This window comes from Python bivittatus, unplaced genomic scaffold (genome assembly GCF_059951505.1).
Source record: "Python bivittatus isolate LINGU-HERP-01145 unplaced genomic scaffold, Pbiv_v1 ctg000850_np1212, whole genome shotgun sequence".
Taxonomy (NCBI): Eukaryota; Metazoa; Chordata; class Lepidosauria; order Squamata; family Pythonidae; genus Python; species Python bivittatus.
Genome location: NW_028277112.1, coordinates 21,555,529 through 21,577,856, shown reverse-complemented (window position 1 = coordinate 21,577,856; position 22,328 = coordinate 21,555,529). Strand labels below are relative to the sequence as shown.

Sequence of the window (22,328 nt, the reverse complement as noted above, 5' to 3'; positions counted from 1 at the left end):
TCATCCAGTTTGTCCCCACAGCAACAACCCTGTGAGGTAGGTTGGGCTGAGAGAGATGGACAGTGAGTTTCTGTAGCTGAGGGTAGACTTGAACTTGTGGCTCTCACATCCAAGTCCAACCACTCCACCACATTGGCTCCACATGCCAGCAATTTTTTTAAAATTGAAAAAGTGAAAAAAGTAGAATTCAGTTAGATTACACTGAAATTCACATTGAAGTTCAGCATTCTTGAGGAGAAGGAGCCTACTATACTTGTCCCACCAGTTTTTTAAAAAGCCCTTGTGTTTTTGCTGTGGGATTAGACTGTGAAGAAGTTCCACTGACTTTAATGAAGTACAGAAATGAGATAACAGACAAAACATAAATGCTAATGAGAACATTATGCTCATGTATATCACTAAGGAGTAAGAGAGCGGCTGAAGAACAATGAGCAGTTGCAGCATCCTTGAAGTCAGACCTCGAATCAGCATGAGTTATCTGATTTGGTTTCATAGGATGTAGAGTATCTCTTTATTTAGGTAACTATGTATTCCTGTGTATTCCCTAACAATACAGCTATGTGCTCCCATCTCTCTTCAGCTAACAGGAGAAAGGGGAGCAGATCCATATGACTGTTTTTGTTTTACGAACTGTGATGAAAGAAGTAACCAAGTTTGTTCTACTAGTTTCCAGCAATGTTAGTCAATTAATGTGATGAAATTTGTGCTAGTTCTGTTTCCAGGACAATGAAGTTGAAGTGTACTTTACTGGTTTTGTCTTTAGATGTATTTTCACAAATTTAAATTGATTAATTCATTTTAAAATAATTAATTTTATACATTTTAAATTTTTTTTACACTTTGTAAACTATCTGAAAAGATAAGGAAGTTGTACTTATTATCTGAATGATGATTATGATTAGTGATAGTGGCAAGGCATTATTGAATTAGCAAAACAAGTTTCATTGTGTTTGTGATTTTCTATGTCCTACATTTCTTGTTCAGAGGGGAAATGCTACTGTTTAAATATTGTTTATTTATCCCAAAGGGATTTTGTTTTATTCTTTTTGTCATATTTCAGAAATGAGGTTCATCCGTGCATCCAGAATCTTAAAAGCTCAGTTAAGGCCTCTGAATTTTGATTTAAAGGTGATCTGTATAGGTAGTTTCACACTATTATATAAAATATTGTGTTGGAAATGAGAAGTTGTGGATAGTAATAGAAATTAGAATTCTAATAATATATTTAGAAGATATTTTTGAGGAAAGAGGGGTCTGTCTTTGCAAAAAATTAAAAAAAAATAGAGAAATTAAATAAATAAATGAGTACCATTAGGACAATACAGAAACAAACCTTCCAGCAAACAGTTAATTAAGTTAATTACTAATTAATTACCTTTCTTGCCACCTGTATACGCATACACAGATTTGCACAATCATAACTTATCAGCATACCATACGCTTGCAATAAAAGGCAACATTATTGCAGGCATGTACATTTTAGCTGGAAGAAAATGTGTCATAATTGCACAAATTGCTGCCAAATATATGCATCTTGATTCACATTAATTTTTTATAGGCTGATCACATGCATTCATGAGCTTCATTAGTGACTAAATTTCATTAGTGACTAAACCTGTTGGTTATTATGCATCACTTTTATATATGCAGATATCTTGTAAATGCTTTTGTTCCTTATCAAATGTAAGCTGGGCTGTAAAGAATACATGGGTTTATAAATTTGAGGAGGGCAGAAGATTTCATTTTGGTCACACATTCAACTTTTCTCAAAAAAATGTACTAGATCCTTTGCTGCCATGTGAGGCATGTGAATGGGGGATATGAATAAATACCCATGGCTTAATTTGGCGTTACATTATCATCATCTTATTAACAGATGCCACTTTTGTTGTGGCAGTGGCGGATGTGATATTACCCATAATGTTGGGCAGTTATAGAATTCTCTATCTTGAAAAATTTTGACAACAGATGTGTGCCTTGTGGCCAGTTATTCCATTTCCCATCTTTTTTTCTTCATTGCTAATTCTTCAGCTGGCAGAAAACTAAAGCAGCATAACATTTGCTACCCCCATTGCTGATCCTTATAGCCACTGTTCTGGCTTGCTGCCAACTGAGATATCCTACTGGCAAAATGTAGGGGTGAGCTAGGATTTGATATCTGGCAAGTTACGTCATGGTAAAATTGATTGGCCAGACTGCTGTGTTTGCAGAAGTGTGGAGGTTGGAACACTTTTCCACCTCTTTCCTTTCCCCTCTCTGACGCTCTCCTCCTGCTACAAGGTTCTCTCTCCAGCTTAGTATTTGTCAGCAACAGGAATAACTACCTTAAGCTAAATAAGAGAGCACAATATGTCTGCTGCCAACTTCTGCCCCGAAGTGCGTACGTATACATGCAACGAACATTGACAGTTTTCTAGAAGTGTCTTCTTTGCAATTCTACATAACTTCTTTCCTCCCCCCCCCTTTTTTTTTCCATTGAGGAGAAAGAAAAAAAGGCAAGAAGTGAGCTTTTTTTGCTCAACCCACAGCTGGGATATTTACATTAAGTGGACTAGCAATAATGACTGTGTCTTTATTGCTTCATAGCCAACTGTAGCTTTGAAGTCAGACCAAAGAAGAAAAACACATGCTCAGCCACACACCATATCTAAGTATGAAGGGAGAGGATAGATCGCAAGCTCTGTCTTTACAGAAGACCAAAGAAAATGTGCCCAGTCATGTCATACGAATGGTTTCCCCACTCCAGTTTAATTGGGGAGGGGAGAAGAGAGGTTTACATGACACTGCATATTGCTTTTACTACTCAACTCTTCCGGGCACAAGGAGAGAGCAGATTTAGTCTCTTTCGGAACTTCAGAATTTTCACAGTAACATCTCTTGTCAAAACAAGCCAGCTGTCAATTGATTGGTGACAATCCAGTAAAGTGGAAGAGCCAGTTCTCTCAAAACTTGGCTTTTGAGAAAGACAGGCCTCCAACATTTTCCGCGCTGCTCTCCCAGACATTGATAAGCTATTTGGCCCGATGCATACCGCTTCCTAATACAGCTGAGATGAGCAGCTCTGATCTGGGTTTCTTCCCAGAGAGAGATGAAAAAGAATGGCAAGCTGAGGAGAGTGCCCTGAACTCCAGGTTGAAGTTGCCAATTGGCTTCAGTCTGTTCCCAACCCCTTTGGGTCACCTCACTGCATAGCAGAGAAAATAATCAGTAAAACATATCAGAGTTTATACAAATTGAAACTGCCATAGGTTACTGGTGTTTAAATGATTGTACAAAATGCCTGTTAGTCTGTGGCTGTACCAGATAAGGAACCTGCAGTGTTTGCATTAATGAGTGGTAGTTCATCCAGTTAACAGTAACTTTTTTTAATTAGTTAATGAAAGCAGCAGTAAGTCCACTTCATATATCGACTGATTAAGTGGAATGCACTTTGCTACCCATTTTAGAGCTTAATTAGAACGTTTCATGTACTTTATTGCCTACTGAGCAAATATGCTCTACAAATGTCAGTGGTTTAGTATTGCATACATTAGCATAACAAGATGTGGATGAAATGGCCCTTATTTTTAAAATGTACATTTCCTCTTGACTGCAGCTTAAACATAGCTGCATGTATTTGGTTTAGAGGCAAGTATAGCCCAAGAAAGTTACAAAAACAAAGCAGAGAAAGGAGTTGAGAATGGCATGATTAGTAAATTTTAAACAAATTTGAGTTGTTTTCTTTTTCAAGTAAATCACTGTTATTTCAAAGAGTGAATACACTACAATATAAAATACATAGCACTTATACCAGTAGCATATGAAGTCCAGCTGCTGTTATGAATCTAATACTGTTATTAAGTTGTAACATGTATTGTCATGCAAACATTGTTAGTAGTGAGTAATCTATGACAAATCTTATAGAAATACTCATAATTTTTAGCTCTAAAGAAAATACCCACCTATTTTCATGTTATCCTTTATTTTACTCTCCAGAAATTTTAAAGTTGTTTTTAGTTTTTCAACCACTAGCTGGAGATTGGTTGGGTAAAAAGATATCTGACGGGAAACTCTTCACAGTCAATTTTATAATGTTCTGAGAAAAGCTCTCATCCAAGAGTGAGAATGTCCATTAAGTCTAGCTGTCTCCTAAGAGTTGGGGATATAACTGTCCATTTTGGTTTCACTATTTTTTTCCTTTGCCAACCATAAATTAATTTTAGTCTATTTCTGTGTCAGTTTAAATAATAAATAAATGAATAATAAATAAATTTAAATAATAATAAATGAATTCAGGGCAAATAAATATCCACACAAATGTGTGGGTAGGTACGCAGGCAGGCAGGCAGGCAGGCAGGCAGGCAGACAGACAGACAGATAGATAATGTATTTTGGGTTCCCAATGTTGGGAGCGCATAACACCAGTTTTGTAGAACCTTTACTGGTTGCCAGGTTATTTCCAGGTCCAATGTAAGTTGCTGGTGTTCTATAAAATCCTTCATGGTTTGGCACATGGTTACTTGAAGAACTGCCTTGTCCAGGCAGTTTCAGCCCAACTGATTAGCTTTTCCAGGGAGAAACTGCTCCCATTTTGAGGAGGTGCAAGGGGCTGACCCAAGGAGGTGCTGCTTTTCTGTTGCAGTGCCAACATTGTGGAACAGCCATCCCTGCGAATCAGGCTGCCTCCCTCTTTGCTGGTCTTTTGAAAGCCTTTAAAGACCAAGCTGTTTGGGATACCCTTCTCCTAATTTAATGTTGTCAATTTCTTTATTCTTTTTTCTTTATATTGTGGCATTGCTGTTGTGTTTTTATTTTTTGTATTGGGTATGCTTCATACTGTATTTTTTCTATGTTAACCGACAAGAGTTGTTTTGATTGTGGCACCATAGAAATATGATGAATGAATGAATGAATGAATGAATGAATGAATGAATGAATGAATGAACAAACAAACAAACAAACAAACAAATTCAAATAACTGGGTTAAGAAGTACAAAATTAAAGGAACTCAGGTTTAGAAAAAGGTTTTGATTTTTTGTTTTGTTTTGTTTTTGTAAATCTGCAGTACTTTTCAGCCTTAATACCATTCAGCGTGATGTTAAATAATTATATTATGGCAATATATGCTTTTTTTATTTTCTACTTCTTGCATGAAGGTGTTGGGTTGTTGTTTTTTTCCTTTTCTTTCAGTCCTCCTAATAGGGTATCTATAGGACCCCAAAAGCCATAAGAATAAGAACATTGATTTTCATAAAAGATTTAGAAAAGTCTCCATGGCATGTTGCTTTGTAGTTCAAACTCCAGCATGAATCCAAATAAACTGGAGGATGGATATGGATCAGTATATTTTTAGTATTTTTTTCCCAGTATGTTGGAACTCACCTGTTGACAAAAGACTAAAATGGTAGCATAAATACCCCAAGATGATAATTTTTGAACAAAAAGATTGAACAAAAATTACCTACTAAAAAAGGAATGAGCTAATATTAATGTATATATTTGGTGATTCCTCATGATATATTCTTCTAAAACTCTAGTTTATTATGTTTTTTCAGACGGTTGAGGAGATTGAAGGTGTGCTAGGGCGGGATCTGTACCCAAATTTGGCTGAAGAAAGGTCTCGATGGGAGAAGGAACTGGCAGGTTTGAGGGAAGAGAATGAAAGCTTGACGGCAATGCTGTGCAGCAAGGAAGAAGAATTAAACAGAACTAAGGCCACCATGAATGCTATCCGAGAAGAACGAGACAGATTACGCAGAAGGGTAAGGATTCTTAGATTAACATCTAATTTTGTGAGAAAAAGTTGCTACAAAAAGAGCTGTTCCCTCACTCTCTCTTGCTCTATCTGTTTTCTCTGTCACAAGCTGGAAGGGGGAATAATTTGGCTGACTCTTCTCTGCCCTAGTGTTGCTAGGATTGCCAGTAAAATGTAACTACATAAATTAATCCTAATCTGTCCAAGTGGAGAATTCTTAGCCCTTCCATAAAGGCCGTCTCCCTTCACCTCAGCTCTAAAAAATATAAAGGGAAGTGCTTTGGATCTTCCTTCCCAAAATCCAAAAATACAGAATTCCGCAAAATCTTGTGAGCTTCCTAGAAACACAGGAGTAGCATTGCAGTCTGGTACATGGGAAACTTTTAATTATAAATTCCATTTTTAAATAAATGAAACCAAATCTCTTAGATATAAAGAAGACTACAGGAAGGTAACAGTCACACATAGAATTCCAGATAAAAATAATTAAGAGTATCAAACTAAACTATACATATTATTTGCTTGAATAAGATCTTAGGTTTCAGAACATGTTTCAGAATTAATTGCAGAGAGGATGGTCTGAAACAGAACATCTAATCTGTCTTTGGATATTGTTAGGGTCTTCAAGTTTAATAGAATATACAGGATAACAAAGCACTAGCATCTTTTGGGAGACTGACTGGTGTTTTTCCCGATCAAGCAAACAGTTCTGCCTTTAATGGTGTGGGTGTAGTCAACAAATTAAAAAATTATCTGCCAGCTGAATTTATCTTCCTAGCAATCTGGTACTGCTGACTAGTTTTCTGCAGTTATGCCATTGTATATAAAGGAATATATGGAAGAGACTTCTGAGAATGCAAAAGATTAATTCTGTCTTCCTAGTGTTAGGGTAGGAATGCGTCAGGCTTCCTTGATATTTTGAGGATTGTACTTCAATCGTATGTGGAGCAGGGGCTTTTGGGAAGCAGGATGTATAGTATCTGTAGTGTATATTGAATGTGTTGAGCAAGTTTTATACATACATACAGCTATATACTACTTCTCACTGAAGCTTCATTTTTCACATAAATAGGGTTTGGGAATTAACATCAGTATACTTTTATGATTTTCATTCTCAACTGAGGAGCCTGTACTACAAATACTAATTTCTGAATGCATTTCTTATGCTTTCCTTACTCTCTCGTTTGTTATTTTCATGTACAGTATCTGCTACTCTGCTGTACAAATAATCACACCATCGAAACTTCTACTCGGCATAATTTAATGTGTCTTTCAGTTCCAGAAACATATTGCATATCTAATCGGGTGTGTGGTGTAATTAGAGCGGTAGAGCAGAAACCTTTTAAAAGTGCATAGATCAGGACTGTGCCATTGTTTGAAAGTTGTTCTCTTGTCAGTGCACTCCAGCAACAAAAAACAAGAAACTTAGGCTGGTCATTGCATTTTTGATTACAAACAGGTTAAAGATCAGGTAGGAAGCTGGACTTTCCATCGTCCGCATTTTAGAAAAGGGGCTTCTGTACCATCCGTAGCTGTCAGCCTGCTTTTCATTCTCTACCATCTGACACTGAAGGCTTGTCAAAACAGCTTACCTTGCCTTTGTGTCTTCCAGATCTTTTAGTTCTAACATAGCTGGGGAGTATTAAGTTGTACAAGATGGTCTTAGAGTACCAGATGGCCTCATTTTTCCTGGTTGCTTTATTCCATTCTCTGGCTTCCAAATGTTGCTCATCTATTTGTTCATCTTAGTAGTCAAATATTACTGTTTTCAAGTACCCTGAATTGTATCACTATGTATTGTTGCATTGCAAAATTCTTTTTTCTCTCTTCTGATTTTCTTATAATCTGCTTTCTGAGAGTTTTTGTCATTGAAAAGTAGATTGGGGGTTATGGGTTTTTTTTAGTTTTTAACAAAAACAATTCAGTGATAATGGAATGCATTTTATGTATCACATAGATAATTCTGTTCAGATCTATAGTTCTGCTATTCAAGGATCTTAGATTATCCTTAAGATCCAGCCTAATGCTGATTTTCGTAGCAGTAGACATGATGTAAAATGTGTGAAATTGGTCTATCCCGAAAAGGGAAGCTTGGCATGCTATCCATTTTTATCTAGATGTGAAACAATCAAATGGTGTTTTGTGCCAACGGTTGAGACAGTTAGATCTAATTGCAAGGCTGGAAAGTACACATATGTTTTTCTGAGAGTCGGCATTCAAGCCCCCTGCCCCTTACAAATTCCTTTCTTTTCCAGTGGCTCATCAGTGTTTCTTTTTTTGTCCTGAACTGCAACAGCTGGTCTTAATAGGATAAATTGTCTTCCTTCTACCTATGAATGAAATGCAGTTAGTTTTTTAACATGAGTTATTCACTAGAGCAGCTGCCTGTCATTGGAAGAAAGCAAGAGGAGAAATGACCAGATAGAAATGAAAAAGAAACTAACCAAATGATAGACATGTTTTGAAGTGTGACATGTTTTTAGATAAGTTGCAAAGACTTCAATCACTGCATTATATTTGAATCAGAGGAGCCAGATAGAAGAAGGAGCTTTGTTGTGATTTCTCTAATGATGTATGTATGTGAGTATGCATGTGTGCGTGTATAGACACACAAACATTTTTATAGGCGCATAACTTTTGGTATAATTGTTTAGTGGACTGCAGAGGAATGCCATTAGCTGGTGAAAAGACTGTGGCGCAACCTTCTTGCACCATCTTCTGCAGTGTGATAACATTCCTGTGTTGGCAAAGAGGTGCACCAGTATAACTTTCTGACATGCTAGCCCCTGTGTGATGGCTCTTCCTTGAAGCCTACCAAACAAATGATTGATGGGCTGCTGAGGAGCATCTCAGTACTTGGGGGAAGGGCTGGCAGGAGCATGGGAAAAGAAATTCCAAGGAGAGGTATCTATTGCAGGTCCTAATGGAGTCTGCCAAGGTCTGAATGTAGCTCATGGGTTATAGGCCTGATCCTGGTCTGTCTAATCAAATATCCTACTTCCTGTAGTGGTTATACAACTTTTCCTCCAAAACTGATACTCAGTAACATTTTATCTCTGAATAGGAAGGTTCCATGTATTTATTCTATTTGATAGTCATTGACAGACCTATAATTCATGAATTCAGCTAAATCCTTAAACCCCAGCCCTCATCACATCTTATGGCAATTAAATATGTAGAATAACATTTTGATCCCACTGTGCTTTTCTTCAGGTTAGATCCTACCTTGCACATATTGGCCTCCACAATGAGAGAGATAGTCTCACTCAGTTTGGTGTATTGATGGAGAAGCAGAAGTAACATGGTTCTTTTTTCTTCTATTGTTAACCCTTAACTTTTGGCCCATGACACAATAGCTGAAATAAAGGTTCCTGATCATTAAATGCAGAATTTTTATTTTTCCTTTTTTTCTTCTTTCAGACTTATTGAAAATTAGGGAAGTCTTATACTCTAAACATATGCTAATTTGCTCAACAGTAAGTTTATTTCTCCCTGGAGGAATCTATCTGTTACAGATGTCTATGTCAAGCACATGATGTAATGATGAGCACTAGGGAGCTTATTTGCATTTGTAATACAGACTATAGCTGCCACCAAAATAAATGTTTTCCTTGACCTACTAAATATTTTATATATGCAACCCTAACCAAGAGGAACTTCATATTATTTCCCTAGGGAATGAGAAAGAAACCCTTGCTTAAATTTAGTTTTTATTCTTTACACATTAAATTGGGTACATAAAAGAAATTGAAGCTGAGCAAATCAATAGGGCTGTTACTTTAGTCCAATGTCTGTAATCAAACAAAGTGCTCTCAGTAGGGTTTTGGAGGCTTGTTATAGGTTTAATTAATTTAGATATTTAATGCATTCAGTTAACAGATTGTTCTGCTTTTGAGTACAATAACTAAGAAATGACATGTACCTCTTCAAGGTCATTAGTAAATGAGGTAATTACTTATTTCTGTAGGGTGTCCATAATGTAGCTTTACTTCTTTGCAAAGTAGCCATATAAAAAGAGAACAGTCAGGTTATTTTTTGCTACCTGTAAAAACCATTTGTACTGAAATGTGCATATTTTTTAGTAATCCTGTGTTACATCTTTGTAAATAGCAGTGCTTACAAATTCATATATATTAATGGTATTTTTAAAAAATGCCTACAACATAGTTAAATAAAAAAATTCCAGGCTGACACCCATGTGGCTCCTATTCATCTATTAGCTCACGGAAATATGTGGGCAATTTCTAAACAGATCTGCATTTACTTTGATCTGCAGTACAGCAAATACACACTATCTTCACTTTAAGATAAACTTGGGTAAATAAACATATTGAACATCTGTTTTAGACCAAAGGTACAAATCATTCATGTCTATATAATTGCTAAACACACATTAGAGGTAAAATAGTCTATTTTATTTTTTAAAAGATGTGAAAGGCCTGAAAACCAAAAAAAAGTAAACAGAATCAAGAAAGTAAACCTAACATACTAGCTCCTTTCTCATCTTGGGAACTAGAAACAATATTCACCAATTCGCTAATATGTTATATATATCCAAGTTAGTTGACTTTATGACACCGAAGAATCAGCAAATGTACATTAATTGTACTGTTGTCTAGATTATTATTGTCGTAACCAACTGATTTCTCCTTTGCATTATATGTTTACCACCATTTGTTTTTAATACATATCAAATTATATTCTGTGTTAGCATATGGGTATTTACCATGTACTGTATACTGCTAAATGGTGTCAAGCTATAGGAGATTGCATGCCTCCTTTTCTTAATTATTAAAATTTGATGGTAAGAGTATTCAGTTATTACTTTGAGTCAGGGGAGATGTATAGTTTATATTTATTTATATTTCAAATTTGTCCATCTCACTGGAGAGCAATTCTGGGCTTTATATCTATTATACAGCCAAAAGATAGAAAAAAATGTCATGTTAACGTATGCCACCAAACAAGTGTCTCTGAGAAGTTTTGTTGTTGTTGTTGTTGTTTAGTCGTTAAGTCGTGTCCAACTCTTTGTGACCCCATGAACCATATTGCGCCAGGCCTTCCTGTCCTTCACTGCCTCCCTGAGTTTGCTCAGTTTCATGCTCATTGCTTCAGTGATGCTATCTAACCATCTCATCCTCTGCCGTCCTCTTCTCCTTTTGCCTTCAATCTTTCCCAGCATCAGGGTCTTCTCCAAAGAGATCTCTCTTCGCATTAGGTGACCAAAATATCTGAGCTTGAGCTTCATTATCGATCCTTCCAATGAGCAATCAGGGTTGACTCTGAGAAGTTACCAGGACACAAACACCTTATTCCCTAAAAATCAGTTCAGACCGATTCTCAATAGTATTAGAGAAACAGTGGAAAAGTCTGGCCCAATCATCTGCGTAATACAAAATAAAGTAACATATAATACAACATCTCTTACCAGTGGATATTCCAGGTAGAAATGCACCTTAAGATGGCCTATTTCTAAGATGCATATGATCTGAGAAGGAGACTTTTTGATAGATACCTGTATGTCAGCAGCAGGAGAAAGGATATAAAGAACAGTATTCTCTGTTGCTGCCAGTTTGGTAGAGACTTGCTAGATTTAATTTGGAAGCATTCAAAGACCTGGGTAAGTAAGCTGGTCTAGGGGAACAGAATGTTTAGTTTTCTTTTCTTTTTTTTTTTCGGATTGCTTTGTGAAGTGCCTAAGTAAATAGCTTCCCATTTAACTTATTGTTAAAATAAATTGTGTGGCAAATCATTGAGGCAAGTATCAGTTACACATTAAAGGTTAACTTTGTTTTAAGACTTGGGTTGGTACTTTATGTGATTTGATTTGAAAACTGCACAGACTGAAGACAGTCATATCTGCTAGCTATTATGTAAAAATTATACCTTATAAGTTTAATAATTAATAAATAAATAAATGGCTGTGTGAAACTCAAGCTGCTATAGTGAGGGAATACTGTGTGGCGCTATGATTTTTACTAAATTCCAACATAATCTTGATTCTAAATGTAGCAAAGGCAAGGCTGAATTGAAACTTGGTATCTTTTTTTACCTTGCCAACTTTGTCTGTGATTGGGAGTATATCCCTCTACAGTAGTACTGATCATAACTGAAGCTTTTTATGTTGAAAATTTAAGGTTTAATAACTCTGGCCCATATGAGTGTCTTCTTCCTTGAGGTTGCTCACTTATAAAGCATGTGTCCCATGTGAATAAATTAATTCCAGGAAGTATATTGACTTAAAATTCAAAAACATGACTTCCATTTCTAAATATATACAGAAGATGTTGAATAATAATAATAATAATAATAATAATAATAATAATTTGTTGATAAGAAAGACAAAAATGTGAGGATAGTGGACATTGTAATATCTGGAGACAGCAGAATAGAAGAGAAATAACTGGAGAAAATCACAAAATACAAAGACCTGCAAATAGAAGTAAAATGACTACGGCAAAAGAAATCAAAGATAGTACCAATAGTGATAGGCGCCTTGGGTGCAATCCCAAAACATCTGGAGCACCACTTGAACACCATCGGCATTGACAAAATCACCATCAGTCAATTGCAAAAGGCAGCTTTACTTAGAACAGCTTACATCCTGCGACGATACCTTTAACACCATCAAACAACAACATCTGCCTATCCCAGGTCCTTGGGAAGGACTCAATAGGTGGATAAAAATGCCAAATCCAATCTAAACATCTGGCTGACTGTGTGACCAATCATGAATACTCTACACTAAAATTAGTGTTCAGTTTAATTAGTGTCATTTTATTAAAAAGAGGAGTGAGAAGTAGCAGTAATCATATATTTCTTTACTTAAGAAATAACATGGACTGCTTAGTTTCCTCAGATAGTTTTGCAAGCCAATTGTCGCTACTGCTGAATTACCACTGAAGTTGCTGATTAAAACATAGTGAAATACATGTCCTACAACCTATGTATTACTTGACATTATATAAATGTAAAAGTAATATAACTACATTGATAGCCCAGTTAATTTTTCTAGATTTCTGACAAATATATAAGCTGAACCTTTAAAACTATGTTTCTTAGAGATTATCTGCCTTACTATGAGCTGTTTTGTTCTATTTTAGCGAATTATTATGCAATTTTCAGTATAAATGTCCTTAGGATTATGGTTCTTTAGAGAGCATCTCAGCTCAAAAAAGCTATCTAGCTAAGCTTTCTTCTGCATTGCTCCTAAATTATGGATTGCTTGTCCTTTTTCAGAGCTAAGATTGGTCTCCAAACAGTCTGTGTGTAAAACTTTTGGATGAATTTCCTTTTATTTCTTAAGTGTTGTTGTACATTGTGTGGTAATATTTCTCAAAAAAAACCTTCTCTTAATCACTTTGCTGAAATGGAGCCAAGATACTAAATAACTTCATAATTGACCAAATTAATCTGAGGGAAAGCCCTAGAAGTTGTGTAACCTTTTACATTTAAAGACTGCTTTATCTTAGTGTTCTAACTTTTCCACACTAATTATCATCAGAGGTTCTGATTTCTGTATTTTTTAGGTACTGAATCCTGCATCAATGACTCCTCCCTCCCTCCAAACGAGCATAAACAACTTCAGTAAATTAACATCTTCTCTAATATTTAAATTAAAAAAATCTCTTTTTCCAATATCTCATCCCTTATCAATAAACAAATTATAAAAACTTGTTCAGCCCTAATCAGCAAAAGTCCATTGAGACCTGCCAGAAGTAATAACACATATATATTTAACCTTAATCAAATAAATCCATTTTATATTTCAACTTATCACTTTCTTTAAAAAATAAAGCAAAAGAAATCTCTCCCCATATTTTATGTTATCTATAAACAAATCTTTAAAACCTCATCATTCAGTCCTGGTCAAAAAAAAGTTCCATAAAGAACTACCAGAAACCACAACATATATATTTTAACACTGATTGAACAAACCCACTATATATTCCTTCTGTTTACTTTTAAAAAACTTGATCTTTAATACCTTCAAAATATGTCCCACAAGTCAGTTTCTTATCATTTTCTCTTTGTCTCCTCTCAGAGTTTAACACGTCTCTTTTGTAAATCCAAGATGATAAAGCTACCCAAGTCACTTTTCTGATTTATTATTTGAATGTCCCCTTTAATTGTTAAGACATCGGCTAGTTTCATTGTAAATCCAATGTGGCATCTTTTTCCATATCACTCTTGTAGTCTGGTATTCTTAAGTCCACATTCAGATCAATCTCAGTCTCTATTTTGTCCATTAAATCTGTTCATCTTCTGTAGACTCTGTCTGCCACCATAAAAATAGATTTAACAATCTTAAGAGTAATTTCTGGGTACATTGTTCCCAAATATCCTTGATTTCTTCCGTAGTCAAATAATATTGCTCCATTGTATTAATAGGTCTCTTCTCCTTTAATTGTAATCTTTAGTTCTCTCTGGTTCCCTCTAGTTAACCTTCAAAATACTCTCTTGCATGTTTATTTTCAAATCAACAAACTTTCCCACGGGAGGATTTTTTACAAAAATTTTTTACAATTTCAAAATCTTCATATATATTTTTATAAAATTTTAAACAACCCACAGGAAATATTCTTTCAAGCCCATCTGGGCCCTTAACTTTCCAAAATCAACATACTAGTCCCCCTTTTGCTGTTTTTCAAGAGTAAAAATTTTTCTTTTTAATCCTTAAACTTAACATAAAACTTCTGTCATCAAGGATAAAAGGAAACTCTCCTGGTGTAATGAAACTTGCCCTTCTGAAGGTTCTTAACATCCAAAAAGTCAATAACAAGCAATTTCCTAAGGTGATTAAGAGAGGAAGGCACCAAATCATGGCTTAGGTGAGAAGGTTTCTCTGCCAGCTCCCAGAGCTCTAAAACCCGCTGGAGACCGCTATTTTATTATGTCCTCGTGGGGAGTCTCTGTATGGAGCAAACTTCTGGGTGATTCTAGTCCTCTTCTTAATCCAGAGAGGCGTTCCAAGGAGCTGATCCATTCACTGGCTCCTCTTTCCGCCAAAGCCATCTTCAGTCCACCATTGCTTTCCCAGAAGTTCGAAAAGTAAATAAATTCCTATGTATTTCCTCAGCTTGACATTAAAGTAAAATTCAAATATTTGAATTGTATGTGTTTGCAAAAAGATGTAAAAGTTCTGTCTGACTAGGTTACTGAAACTCAATTTGTTGTGTCTAGTAAGAGGAGTTCTTTAGTATACTAGGCCAGTATAATATTACTTCCTCTTTCAGTATGACAAAAGTAGTTTTAGAATTTAAAGATCATGCACTGAACTTCCCATAAGAGAACATCAAAGGTAAATTTCAACCTTCAACCTTCACCATCAGAAAGGTGAAATCATGTTCAACTAGCATTTGTTCACCTGGAGCAGAATACTATATGTGTGGTTTTTTGGCTTTTTTTTTCCCATTTCATAATTCCCCCATTATGCTGAGTTCAAGACTACAATAATTGCTACCAGTCAGTAAGTAGAAAGAGAGTTTTCACAAAGATTGGATATCAGAGGGGCATTTCCCACCAGGCTTGTGTCTGAAGTTCCAGTCAGTCTTTCTAGAAGCTAAAATGCTATTTCCTTCCCTTTAACAATGAAATGATCTTAATGCCCCCCCCCCAATAAACTGACATATTATGTATTTTCAATGTCTTAGGGAATATAGACATCACATCCAGTATGTCTGATTTCATGACATTAACTTTTAAAGTCCTTTATCACTGGCTTCATTGATGCAATTGACACATAAGATGAACCATTTTGGCTTTAAGATATCCCTTGCTTTCAGATAGTTTGGCACTGTTCATCAGACTTCTTTCAGTAGCTCAGCTGATAAAGCTGTAGTGGAATTAATTTCTTATCATGTTTAAAATGGTTACCACCCTTCATTCATCTTAGAATTTCCTTAACCCTTTTGCATCTTTATTTTTGTCCACTCTGTCTGCTGCCGCTGGTTGACTGCAATCCAGTTTTTCTCATCTCTGAATTTTCACTTTTCCCAATTCACCAGTCCAGTGACTTACTTATTTTTTGCCAGTGAAAAATTGACCTTTTCATTCCTTACTTCCTAGAGATAAATGTAAAGTAATGTATTGGTTTGAGTTTTCTTATATACCTTTCTTTAAGCTTGGAGAAGAAAATCAGTAAAACAGGTTGCATTGTCATTTTAAATAAATTTGTCTTCGTAGTTACTTCATTTGTTCTTGAAAATAAAAGGTTATTTGGATTATGGCCTGGTATAATGTTTTGATAAATTTGGAGCTGTATGGTTCACTGTTTTCCTTCTTCTTGTTTTTGTCACAGTTTCCAAAAGAAAAACCTTATTTGATTCAATACAAAAGCTATGTAAGACAGTAAATCCATGCCATGCCATTTTTTTCCCAAATACGCCTTTTATGCTTCTTGCAAAATACCCATTAACTGCATCTTCAATATGTGCTTTCCCCTCCGACAGAGATTGTTTTAAAAATATGACTACATTGGGTAAAATTACATAAAAGTAAGTATCTCTCTGTGGTAGCAAGAGTCAAGGAAAAGCTTTTGAATCAAAACATATTGAAGGCTTGTTTTTAAAATAAATTATCCCAACTTGAGGCAGAACTGGGTTTCTGTAACTCTTACATGATCAAAACAAGTTAAAGGCAGTAGTGGTGCAGTATTGGCTTGCATGATTGTATTTTTGCAGGTCAGAGAACTACAGACACGATTACAGAGTGTCCAGGCAACGGGCCCACCAAGTCCAGGTCGTCTCACTTCGGCAAACCGTCCCATTAATCCTAGCACTGGAGAACTGAGCACAAGCAGCAGCAGTAATGACATTCCCATTGCCAAGGTAAGTCCCAGGACATTGCTGCTTGCTTTTGCTGCTCTGTTGTGCTGCTATACCACAACTGTCCTGAGCCATCAGGAGAGAGAACTTTGTAAGGAATTTCAGCCTCATTCAGTCATAACTCACATACCAGTTTATATATGCAATTTAACACAGGGTTTTCAACATAGTATCTGTGTGACAAGAGGGGGAATTTTAGAAGATACTGTGAGGGTATGCAACAGCTATATGGGCCCCATAAAAACTCATTCTTATGGTTGGTTCCCCATCCTACTTTGACTGTTTTTAGATTGCGGAGAGAGTAAAGCTTTCAAAGACGAGGTCAGAATCTTCAGCATCTGACCGTCCTGTCCTGGGATCAGAGATCAGCAGCATAGGAGTAAGTATAATATTCACACAAAGTGCATATTTAGCTACTGTAGTTGACAGTCATGATCAAGTCTGTGTGAAAGTCACAGAAATAAAAGCAGCTCTCATCTTAAACCAAGATGAGTAAGTTCCCGTTGGCTTTAAATTTTGTCATTTAAGGATTCATGCTTTTGGTACTTCTCTTTTGAAATATGAAAGCAAAACTAATTTTTATCCTTCAGGATAAAGGTAGCCAATCCGTGAACATGTATAAAATGTACAAATTCATGCATTTGAGTTCTTCAGTAAATATCTACTGTCAGGGTTGTATTTTCTACAGCTGTTTTTAGAGACAACAAACATCCTAACAGAGTGCCTTTAAAATACGTATTCAGGGGTTATGTTTCTTATGTGGCTCTGTTACATGTTATATGATGAATGGTAGAGAAAAATTCTGGCAATAAAGTAAACACCGTTGTATGAACTAAGTTTGGAGACTTGGTCATGCCATCTCCCCATCAACATTTCCTCTTCACTGTATGCTGACAGAATTAATTGGCAAATAATTCTTAACAACGTTCAGTTTCCCTAGACTCAGGTGAATAGAGTTGGCAAAATTAGTATACCAGCTTCATATAATGGTCTATCATTTCTTAAGATAGAAGAAAGAATTATTAGGCATGAACTTAATTACATAATTATGGGAGCATGAGAAACCGATATCTCTTCTGATTTTTTTTTAATGTACTTTGAACTTTAATACGTTTCTTATTCTCTTTCCTTTTTGTACTCGGCCATTCATTATAGAAGTTTATAGAAGTTGCAAGCTAATCTAGCCATGACCTGAACATCTAAAGCAGATTCACACTTCAATTTTTGTTAGCTTCCTTTGTTCATTACTTTTAGCTTGAAGGCAAAAATCAAAACAAATTTAATTTCTAGAAAAACACTACTATGGTTACATTTCTCCCACACCCCCTCATTATTCCAGCATGTTCAAGTCTGAGCTGTGGCTCAATCCCCCGAAGATAAAATTATTTTAGTGACTATTCCTGCTACGTATACAACAAAGTACAAAATGAAAGAATAGATCCATTCATAATAGATTTCGCAACCCCTGTACACAGGTATCCAGTAGTGTGGCAGAACACCTGGCGCATTCGCTCCAAGACTGCTCCAATATCCAAGAGATTTTCCAGACACTCTACTCACATGGATCTGCTATCTCTGAAAGCAAAATTAGAGAATTTGAAGTAGAAACAGAGCGGTTAAACAGGTAAGATGACATATCTTACCACTTTTCTTGCAGTAGAGTAGATTCCCTTTTTTAACTTTAATTCAGAGGTGGGAGTGGATTGAGCTACATGAGAATGGGCATTCCCCATTTTGGGGCCAAGTCATGGAAAACCTGACTTTTACCTGGCATCTGCATCTTTTTGGCTCTACACAAAGACCTTTTGTTTTTTACTTCCAGAGTTAAGAAATGATAATTCGTGAATGCATGCATCCATCTTGTTTTAGACAATAATTTTTCACTTACTGTTTGTCACTCTTAAGAACTTTTAAAAGAGCAGCTCATAATTATATTAAATAACCGGGCCATGAATTTATCTGCATAGGAAAGTTTATTATGGAATAAAATTGAGCTTCCAGGACAACCATATACAGCAAACTCATTATCAGTGCACAAATGTTAAGTAGATTCTATATTTACCAAAAAAATCTTTACATATGAAGGTATACATATAGTAATCCCTTGATTTCAGTTAATTGATTTGTTAACTCCTTCACTTTGATTTGTGTGAATTATGCTTATGCCAGCTGCATAGCAATGTGGAAATACATGATGATGAAAAGACGATGTTAATCTAAATTATTATCTTTCTTTCAACAAGATAATTTAGTCATCAGTATTAGGTCATAAAGTGATTTGTTAGGATTACCATATTATTCTGTAAGTCATAACAACAGCTGATGTTGTCTCCTGAGAAATGTGGTATGAAATCTCTAAGACTGATTTGAGTAGCTCAGAATGAGAGAAAATAAGCAGGAGTTGCCGAATCAGACCACCGTGTAAGAGGATTGCACTCCATAGCCTCGTAGAAATTAATAAGAACGCACACACCCAATTGGTCATGCTATTGAAGAAGCACCGGCTGCAGAAAGATAAAGTGCAGTAGTAAGCAAAATGCTATGCCAGTAATTAAGGCTGCTGCTGGCTACTATTCTAATTGGAATAATTTTCTCCATTCTGGCAAAGTGGCAGAGACTTCATCCAGTTAAATGCCACCTTTGAGAATGGGTCCAAGGGCAGCGTAGGTGGTTTAACATCAGTTTTCCCCAACTTGGGGGTTGTCTATATAAGCCAGTGTTTCTCATGCTGGCTGGGGAATTCTGGGAGTTGAAGTCCACACATCTTAAAGTTGCCAAGATTGAGAAACACTGATATAAGCCATAGAACTACCAAGACACTGTAGGATGGCAGGAAGCACTTCGTGAAAACTAAGAGGATTTTCTTTTCCACAGTCGCATTGAGCATTTAAAATCTCAGAATGATTTATTGACAATAACTCTGGAAGAATGTAAGAACAATGCTGAAAGGATGAGCATGTTGGTTGGAAAATATGAATCCAATGCTACAGCCCTTAGACTGGCATTGCAATACAGGTATGGCAATGGAGAATATATAAGAAAAAATGTAAATGAATTGATACCTTTTCTTGCATTGTTTGATTTACTGTAAAAAGCTTAAGGACTGCATTTGAAATACTGTGCTTTCTGCTTATTTTATTTACTTTCTTGCCTCCTGGCTTTACTGTTAATCTTTTCTATTGAGCAAGTGAAGTTACAGAGATAAACCATAGGTAGACAATTTTCCATTTCAAGACCAGGGACTAGGAGTACCCATTTAGCATCATAAAATGATAGGGTTTGAAGGAACCTTGGAAATCTTCTACTCCAATTCCACTGCCAAGGACAGGAATTCTCAGACCATTCCAGACAATGGCTCCAACCTTGGTTTGCAAACTGTCAGTGATGGAGCACACATGACTCCAGGGGCAAGCTGTTCCACTGTTTAATAGCTCTCACAGTTGGGAAATTACTCCTAATTTCAAGTTTGGAACTTTCTGTGCAAAGTTTTGATGGGTTGTCAGTTCATATTGACAATGATGCTACAGGAAAATGGAGTATGTTTGTATTTAGTGTTTCTTCAGTTCACACTTATACATCAACTGTCCTACAAGTTATTTCCATACCATGGCTTAACAAAGTAAAGGTAGTCCTTGACTTATGACTATTCATTCAGTGAGTGTTCGACGTTGTGACAGTTCTGAACAAAGGGACTTACAACTGATCCCCGAAGTTATGGCCGTTGTAGCCTCCCTGCGGTCACGTGATCAAATTTCGGGTGCTTGGTAGCCCACCCACATTTACAACCACAGGGGCACTTCAACTCCCCCCACCTGCTTATCTCCCCCATCTATGCTGTTTTGGTCCCCTCTGGCCTCGGCCGCCCTAGCTGAGCTTCACCATCTTCTTGCTTCCGCTGCTGACCAAGCATGCCTGGCCAGACCTTTTGTGAGGCAGCTGCTGGCTACACGAGGCTTCCTTCCCCAGGTTATTCACAGCAGTTTCATAGTGAGACCTGGGGACGATGGCCTCACATGGCCAGCGGCTGCCTTGAGAAGGGCCAGGCTGGGCATGCCTCATCAACAGCAGGAGCAAGAAGACGGTGAAGGTCAGCTGGTATGGAGGAACTCAGGGCGGCGAGGATGACTGCAGCTGGGACTGAGCTGGGGCAGCTGCGGCTTTGCATCATGCTGCTGGGCCAGGCTGGGGATGGGCTTTGCACTGCGAAGGGCTTTGCACTGTGGCTCCAGGGCTTCTTGGAGCCCCAGAGCCCAGGTGCACCAAGAAGACCCTTTGGGCCATGCTGCTGGGCCAGGCGGGGGCGGCTGAGGTTTCCAGGGGTGGCTGCGGCTTTGCACTATGCTGTGGCTCAGGGGCTTCTAGCAGCCTCAGAGCCATGGTGCATCAAGAAGCCACTGAGCCACAGTGTGGCAAGGCAGGGTGCAGAGTGGCCAAAAGGGCAGAGATGTGGAGGGGGAATAGGCAGTTGGGGGAAGTTGAAGGGGAGACAATCCCTTACCTTGGAAGAACCTAGGCTTGGGGCTGGGAGGGGTCAAGCCTAGAATGGCTTAGATTGGGGTGGGTCCTTGGCTAACGACCAATGGAATTCAGTTAACAGTGGCAACGGGGAATGCCAGGAGTGCTGTCGCTAAGCTATGCGGTCACATGATATTGCACTTTATGACTACATCGCTTAGTGATGGAAATTCCAGTCCCGGTTGTGGTTGTAAGTCGAGGACTACCTGTATCTGAATGTTATTTTTAAGAACAATTCAGTAAAACAAATAATGTGTATCAAGCTATAATGCTAATAAGAGCAATCCACGTTTGTTATTATGCATGCTAAAAACCCAAAATGTTTTTGGCACTGAAAGTGCCTCCAGGAAAGTTCTTTACCAGCTATTCAAGCTATTCCCTGTTGAAACCAAAGCAGGACCTAATAGAAGAAATACTTCAGGGAAAGATTTTCTGCCCCTCTAATGTTTTTTCATCCAATTCAACTGTCCCATATTTTGCCATGGGACATCTGATGTGCTTTAGGAAACGTGGAGAGAAAAAGCACCTGACTCTGTTTCATCTGAAATACTGAGTTCCGTACTGAAAGTAGATTAACAGAACTGTTGCAGTGGTGTCTTCTTGAAAAACAGCCATGTCTATCTTAACAACTTCTTACGAAACCCAGGAAGATTATTCTATAATTTCATAACGCCCACTGTTAAAGGCTTCTACGATCAGAATTTTATTGTGAATTTTGCATTCGTGCAATCCTCCTTATGTTATTTAAATGAATAATTCAAACTGTTATTTAGGAAAGTAGGGACTACCAATGATCACCATACTTAACACAGCAAGAAGATGCTAGCTTCCCACCCAAGAGAGAGGAATCATATAGTTCCAGGCATATTTTGCCATGTCTTTAAGTACATTAATTTCCCCCACCAAATATACATACACTGACTCAGTCTTTTCCTCTCCTCAGTGAACAGTGCATTGAAGCCTATGAGCTGTTGCTAGCATTGGCTGAAAGTGAACAGTCTCTCATTCTTGGACAATTTAGAGCTGCAGGTGTTGGGTCTGTTGGTAAGTGTTCATTGAGTCACTTTCCCCCTAATTTCCATTTTGTACTTTATTTGCGATCCGTCACCCTTCAAGAGTAGATTACAGTAGTGAATTATCTCATGGCTATCTGTGTGTTTGTTCAGCTACGACAGCCAAGTACAATTCTGACAAATGATTGAACTGGAAGCTAAACAAAGAATGCAAGAAATAAATCACAGTAAAAAAAGTGC

The 22,328-nt window shown here is 37.1% G+C and overlaps 1 protein-coding gene across 2 annotated transcripts in view; it reads left to right on the top strand.

Moving 5' to 3' along the window:
- MCC (MCC regulator of Wnt signaling pathway) overlaps positions 1-22,328 on the top strand; it is a 210,490-nt gene that overhangs the window by 156,338 nt on the left and 31,824 nt on the right. For both annotated transcript variants that reach the window (XM_088130041.1, XM_088130042.1), the window contains 6 exons: positions 5,535-5,741; positions 16,417-16,563; positions 16,850-16,939; positions 18,036-18,184; positions 19,435-19,575; positions 22,019-22,119. In XM_088130041.1, coding sequence (XP_087986167.1) covers positions 5,535-5,741; positions 16,417-16,563; positions 16,850-16,939; positions 18,036-18,184; positions 19,435-19,575; positions 22,019-22,119 — 835 coding nt within the window. The remainder of the gene's footprint in view (positions 1-5,534; positions 5,742-16,416; positions 16,564-16,849; positions 16,940-18,035; positions 18,185-19,434; positions 19,576-22,018; positions 22,120-22,328) is intronic.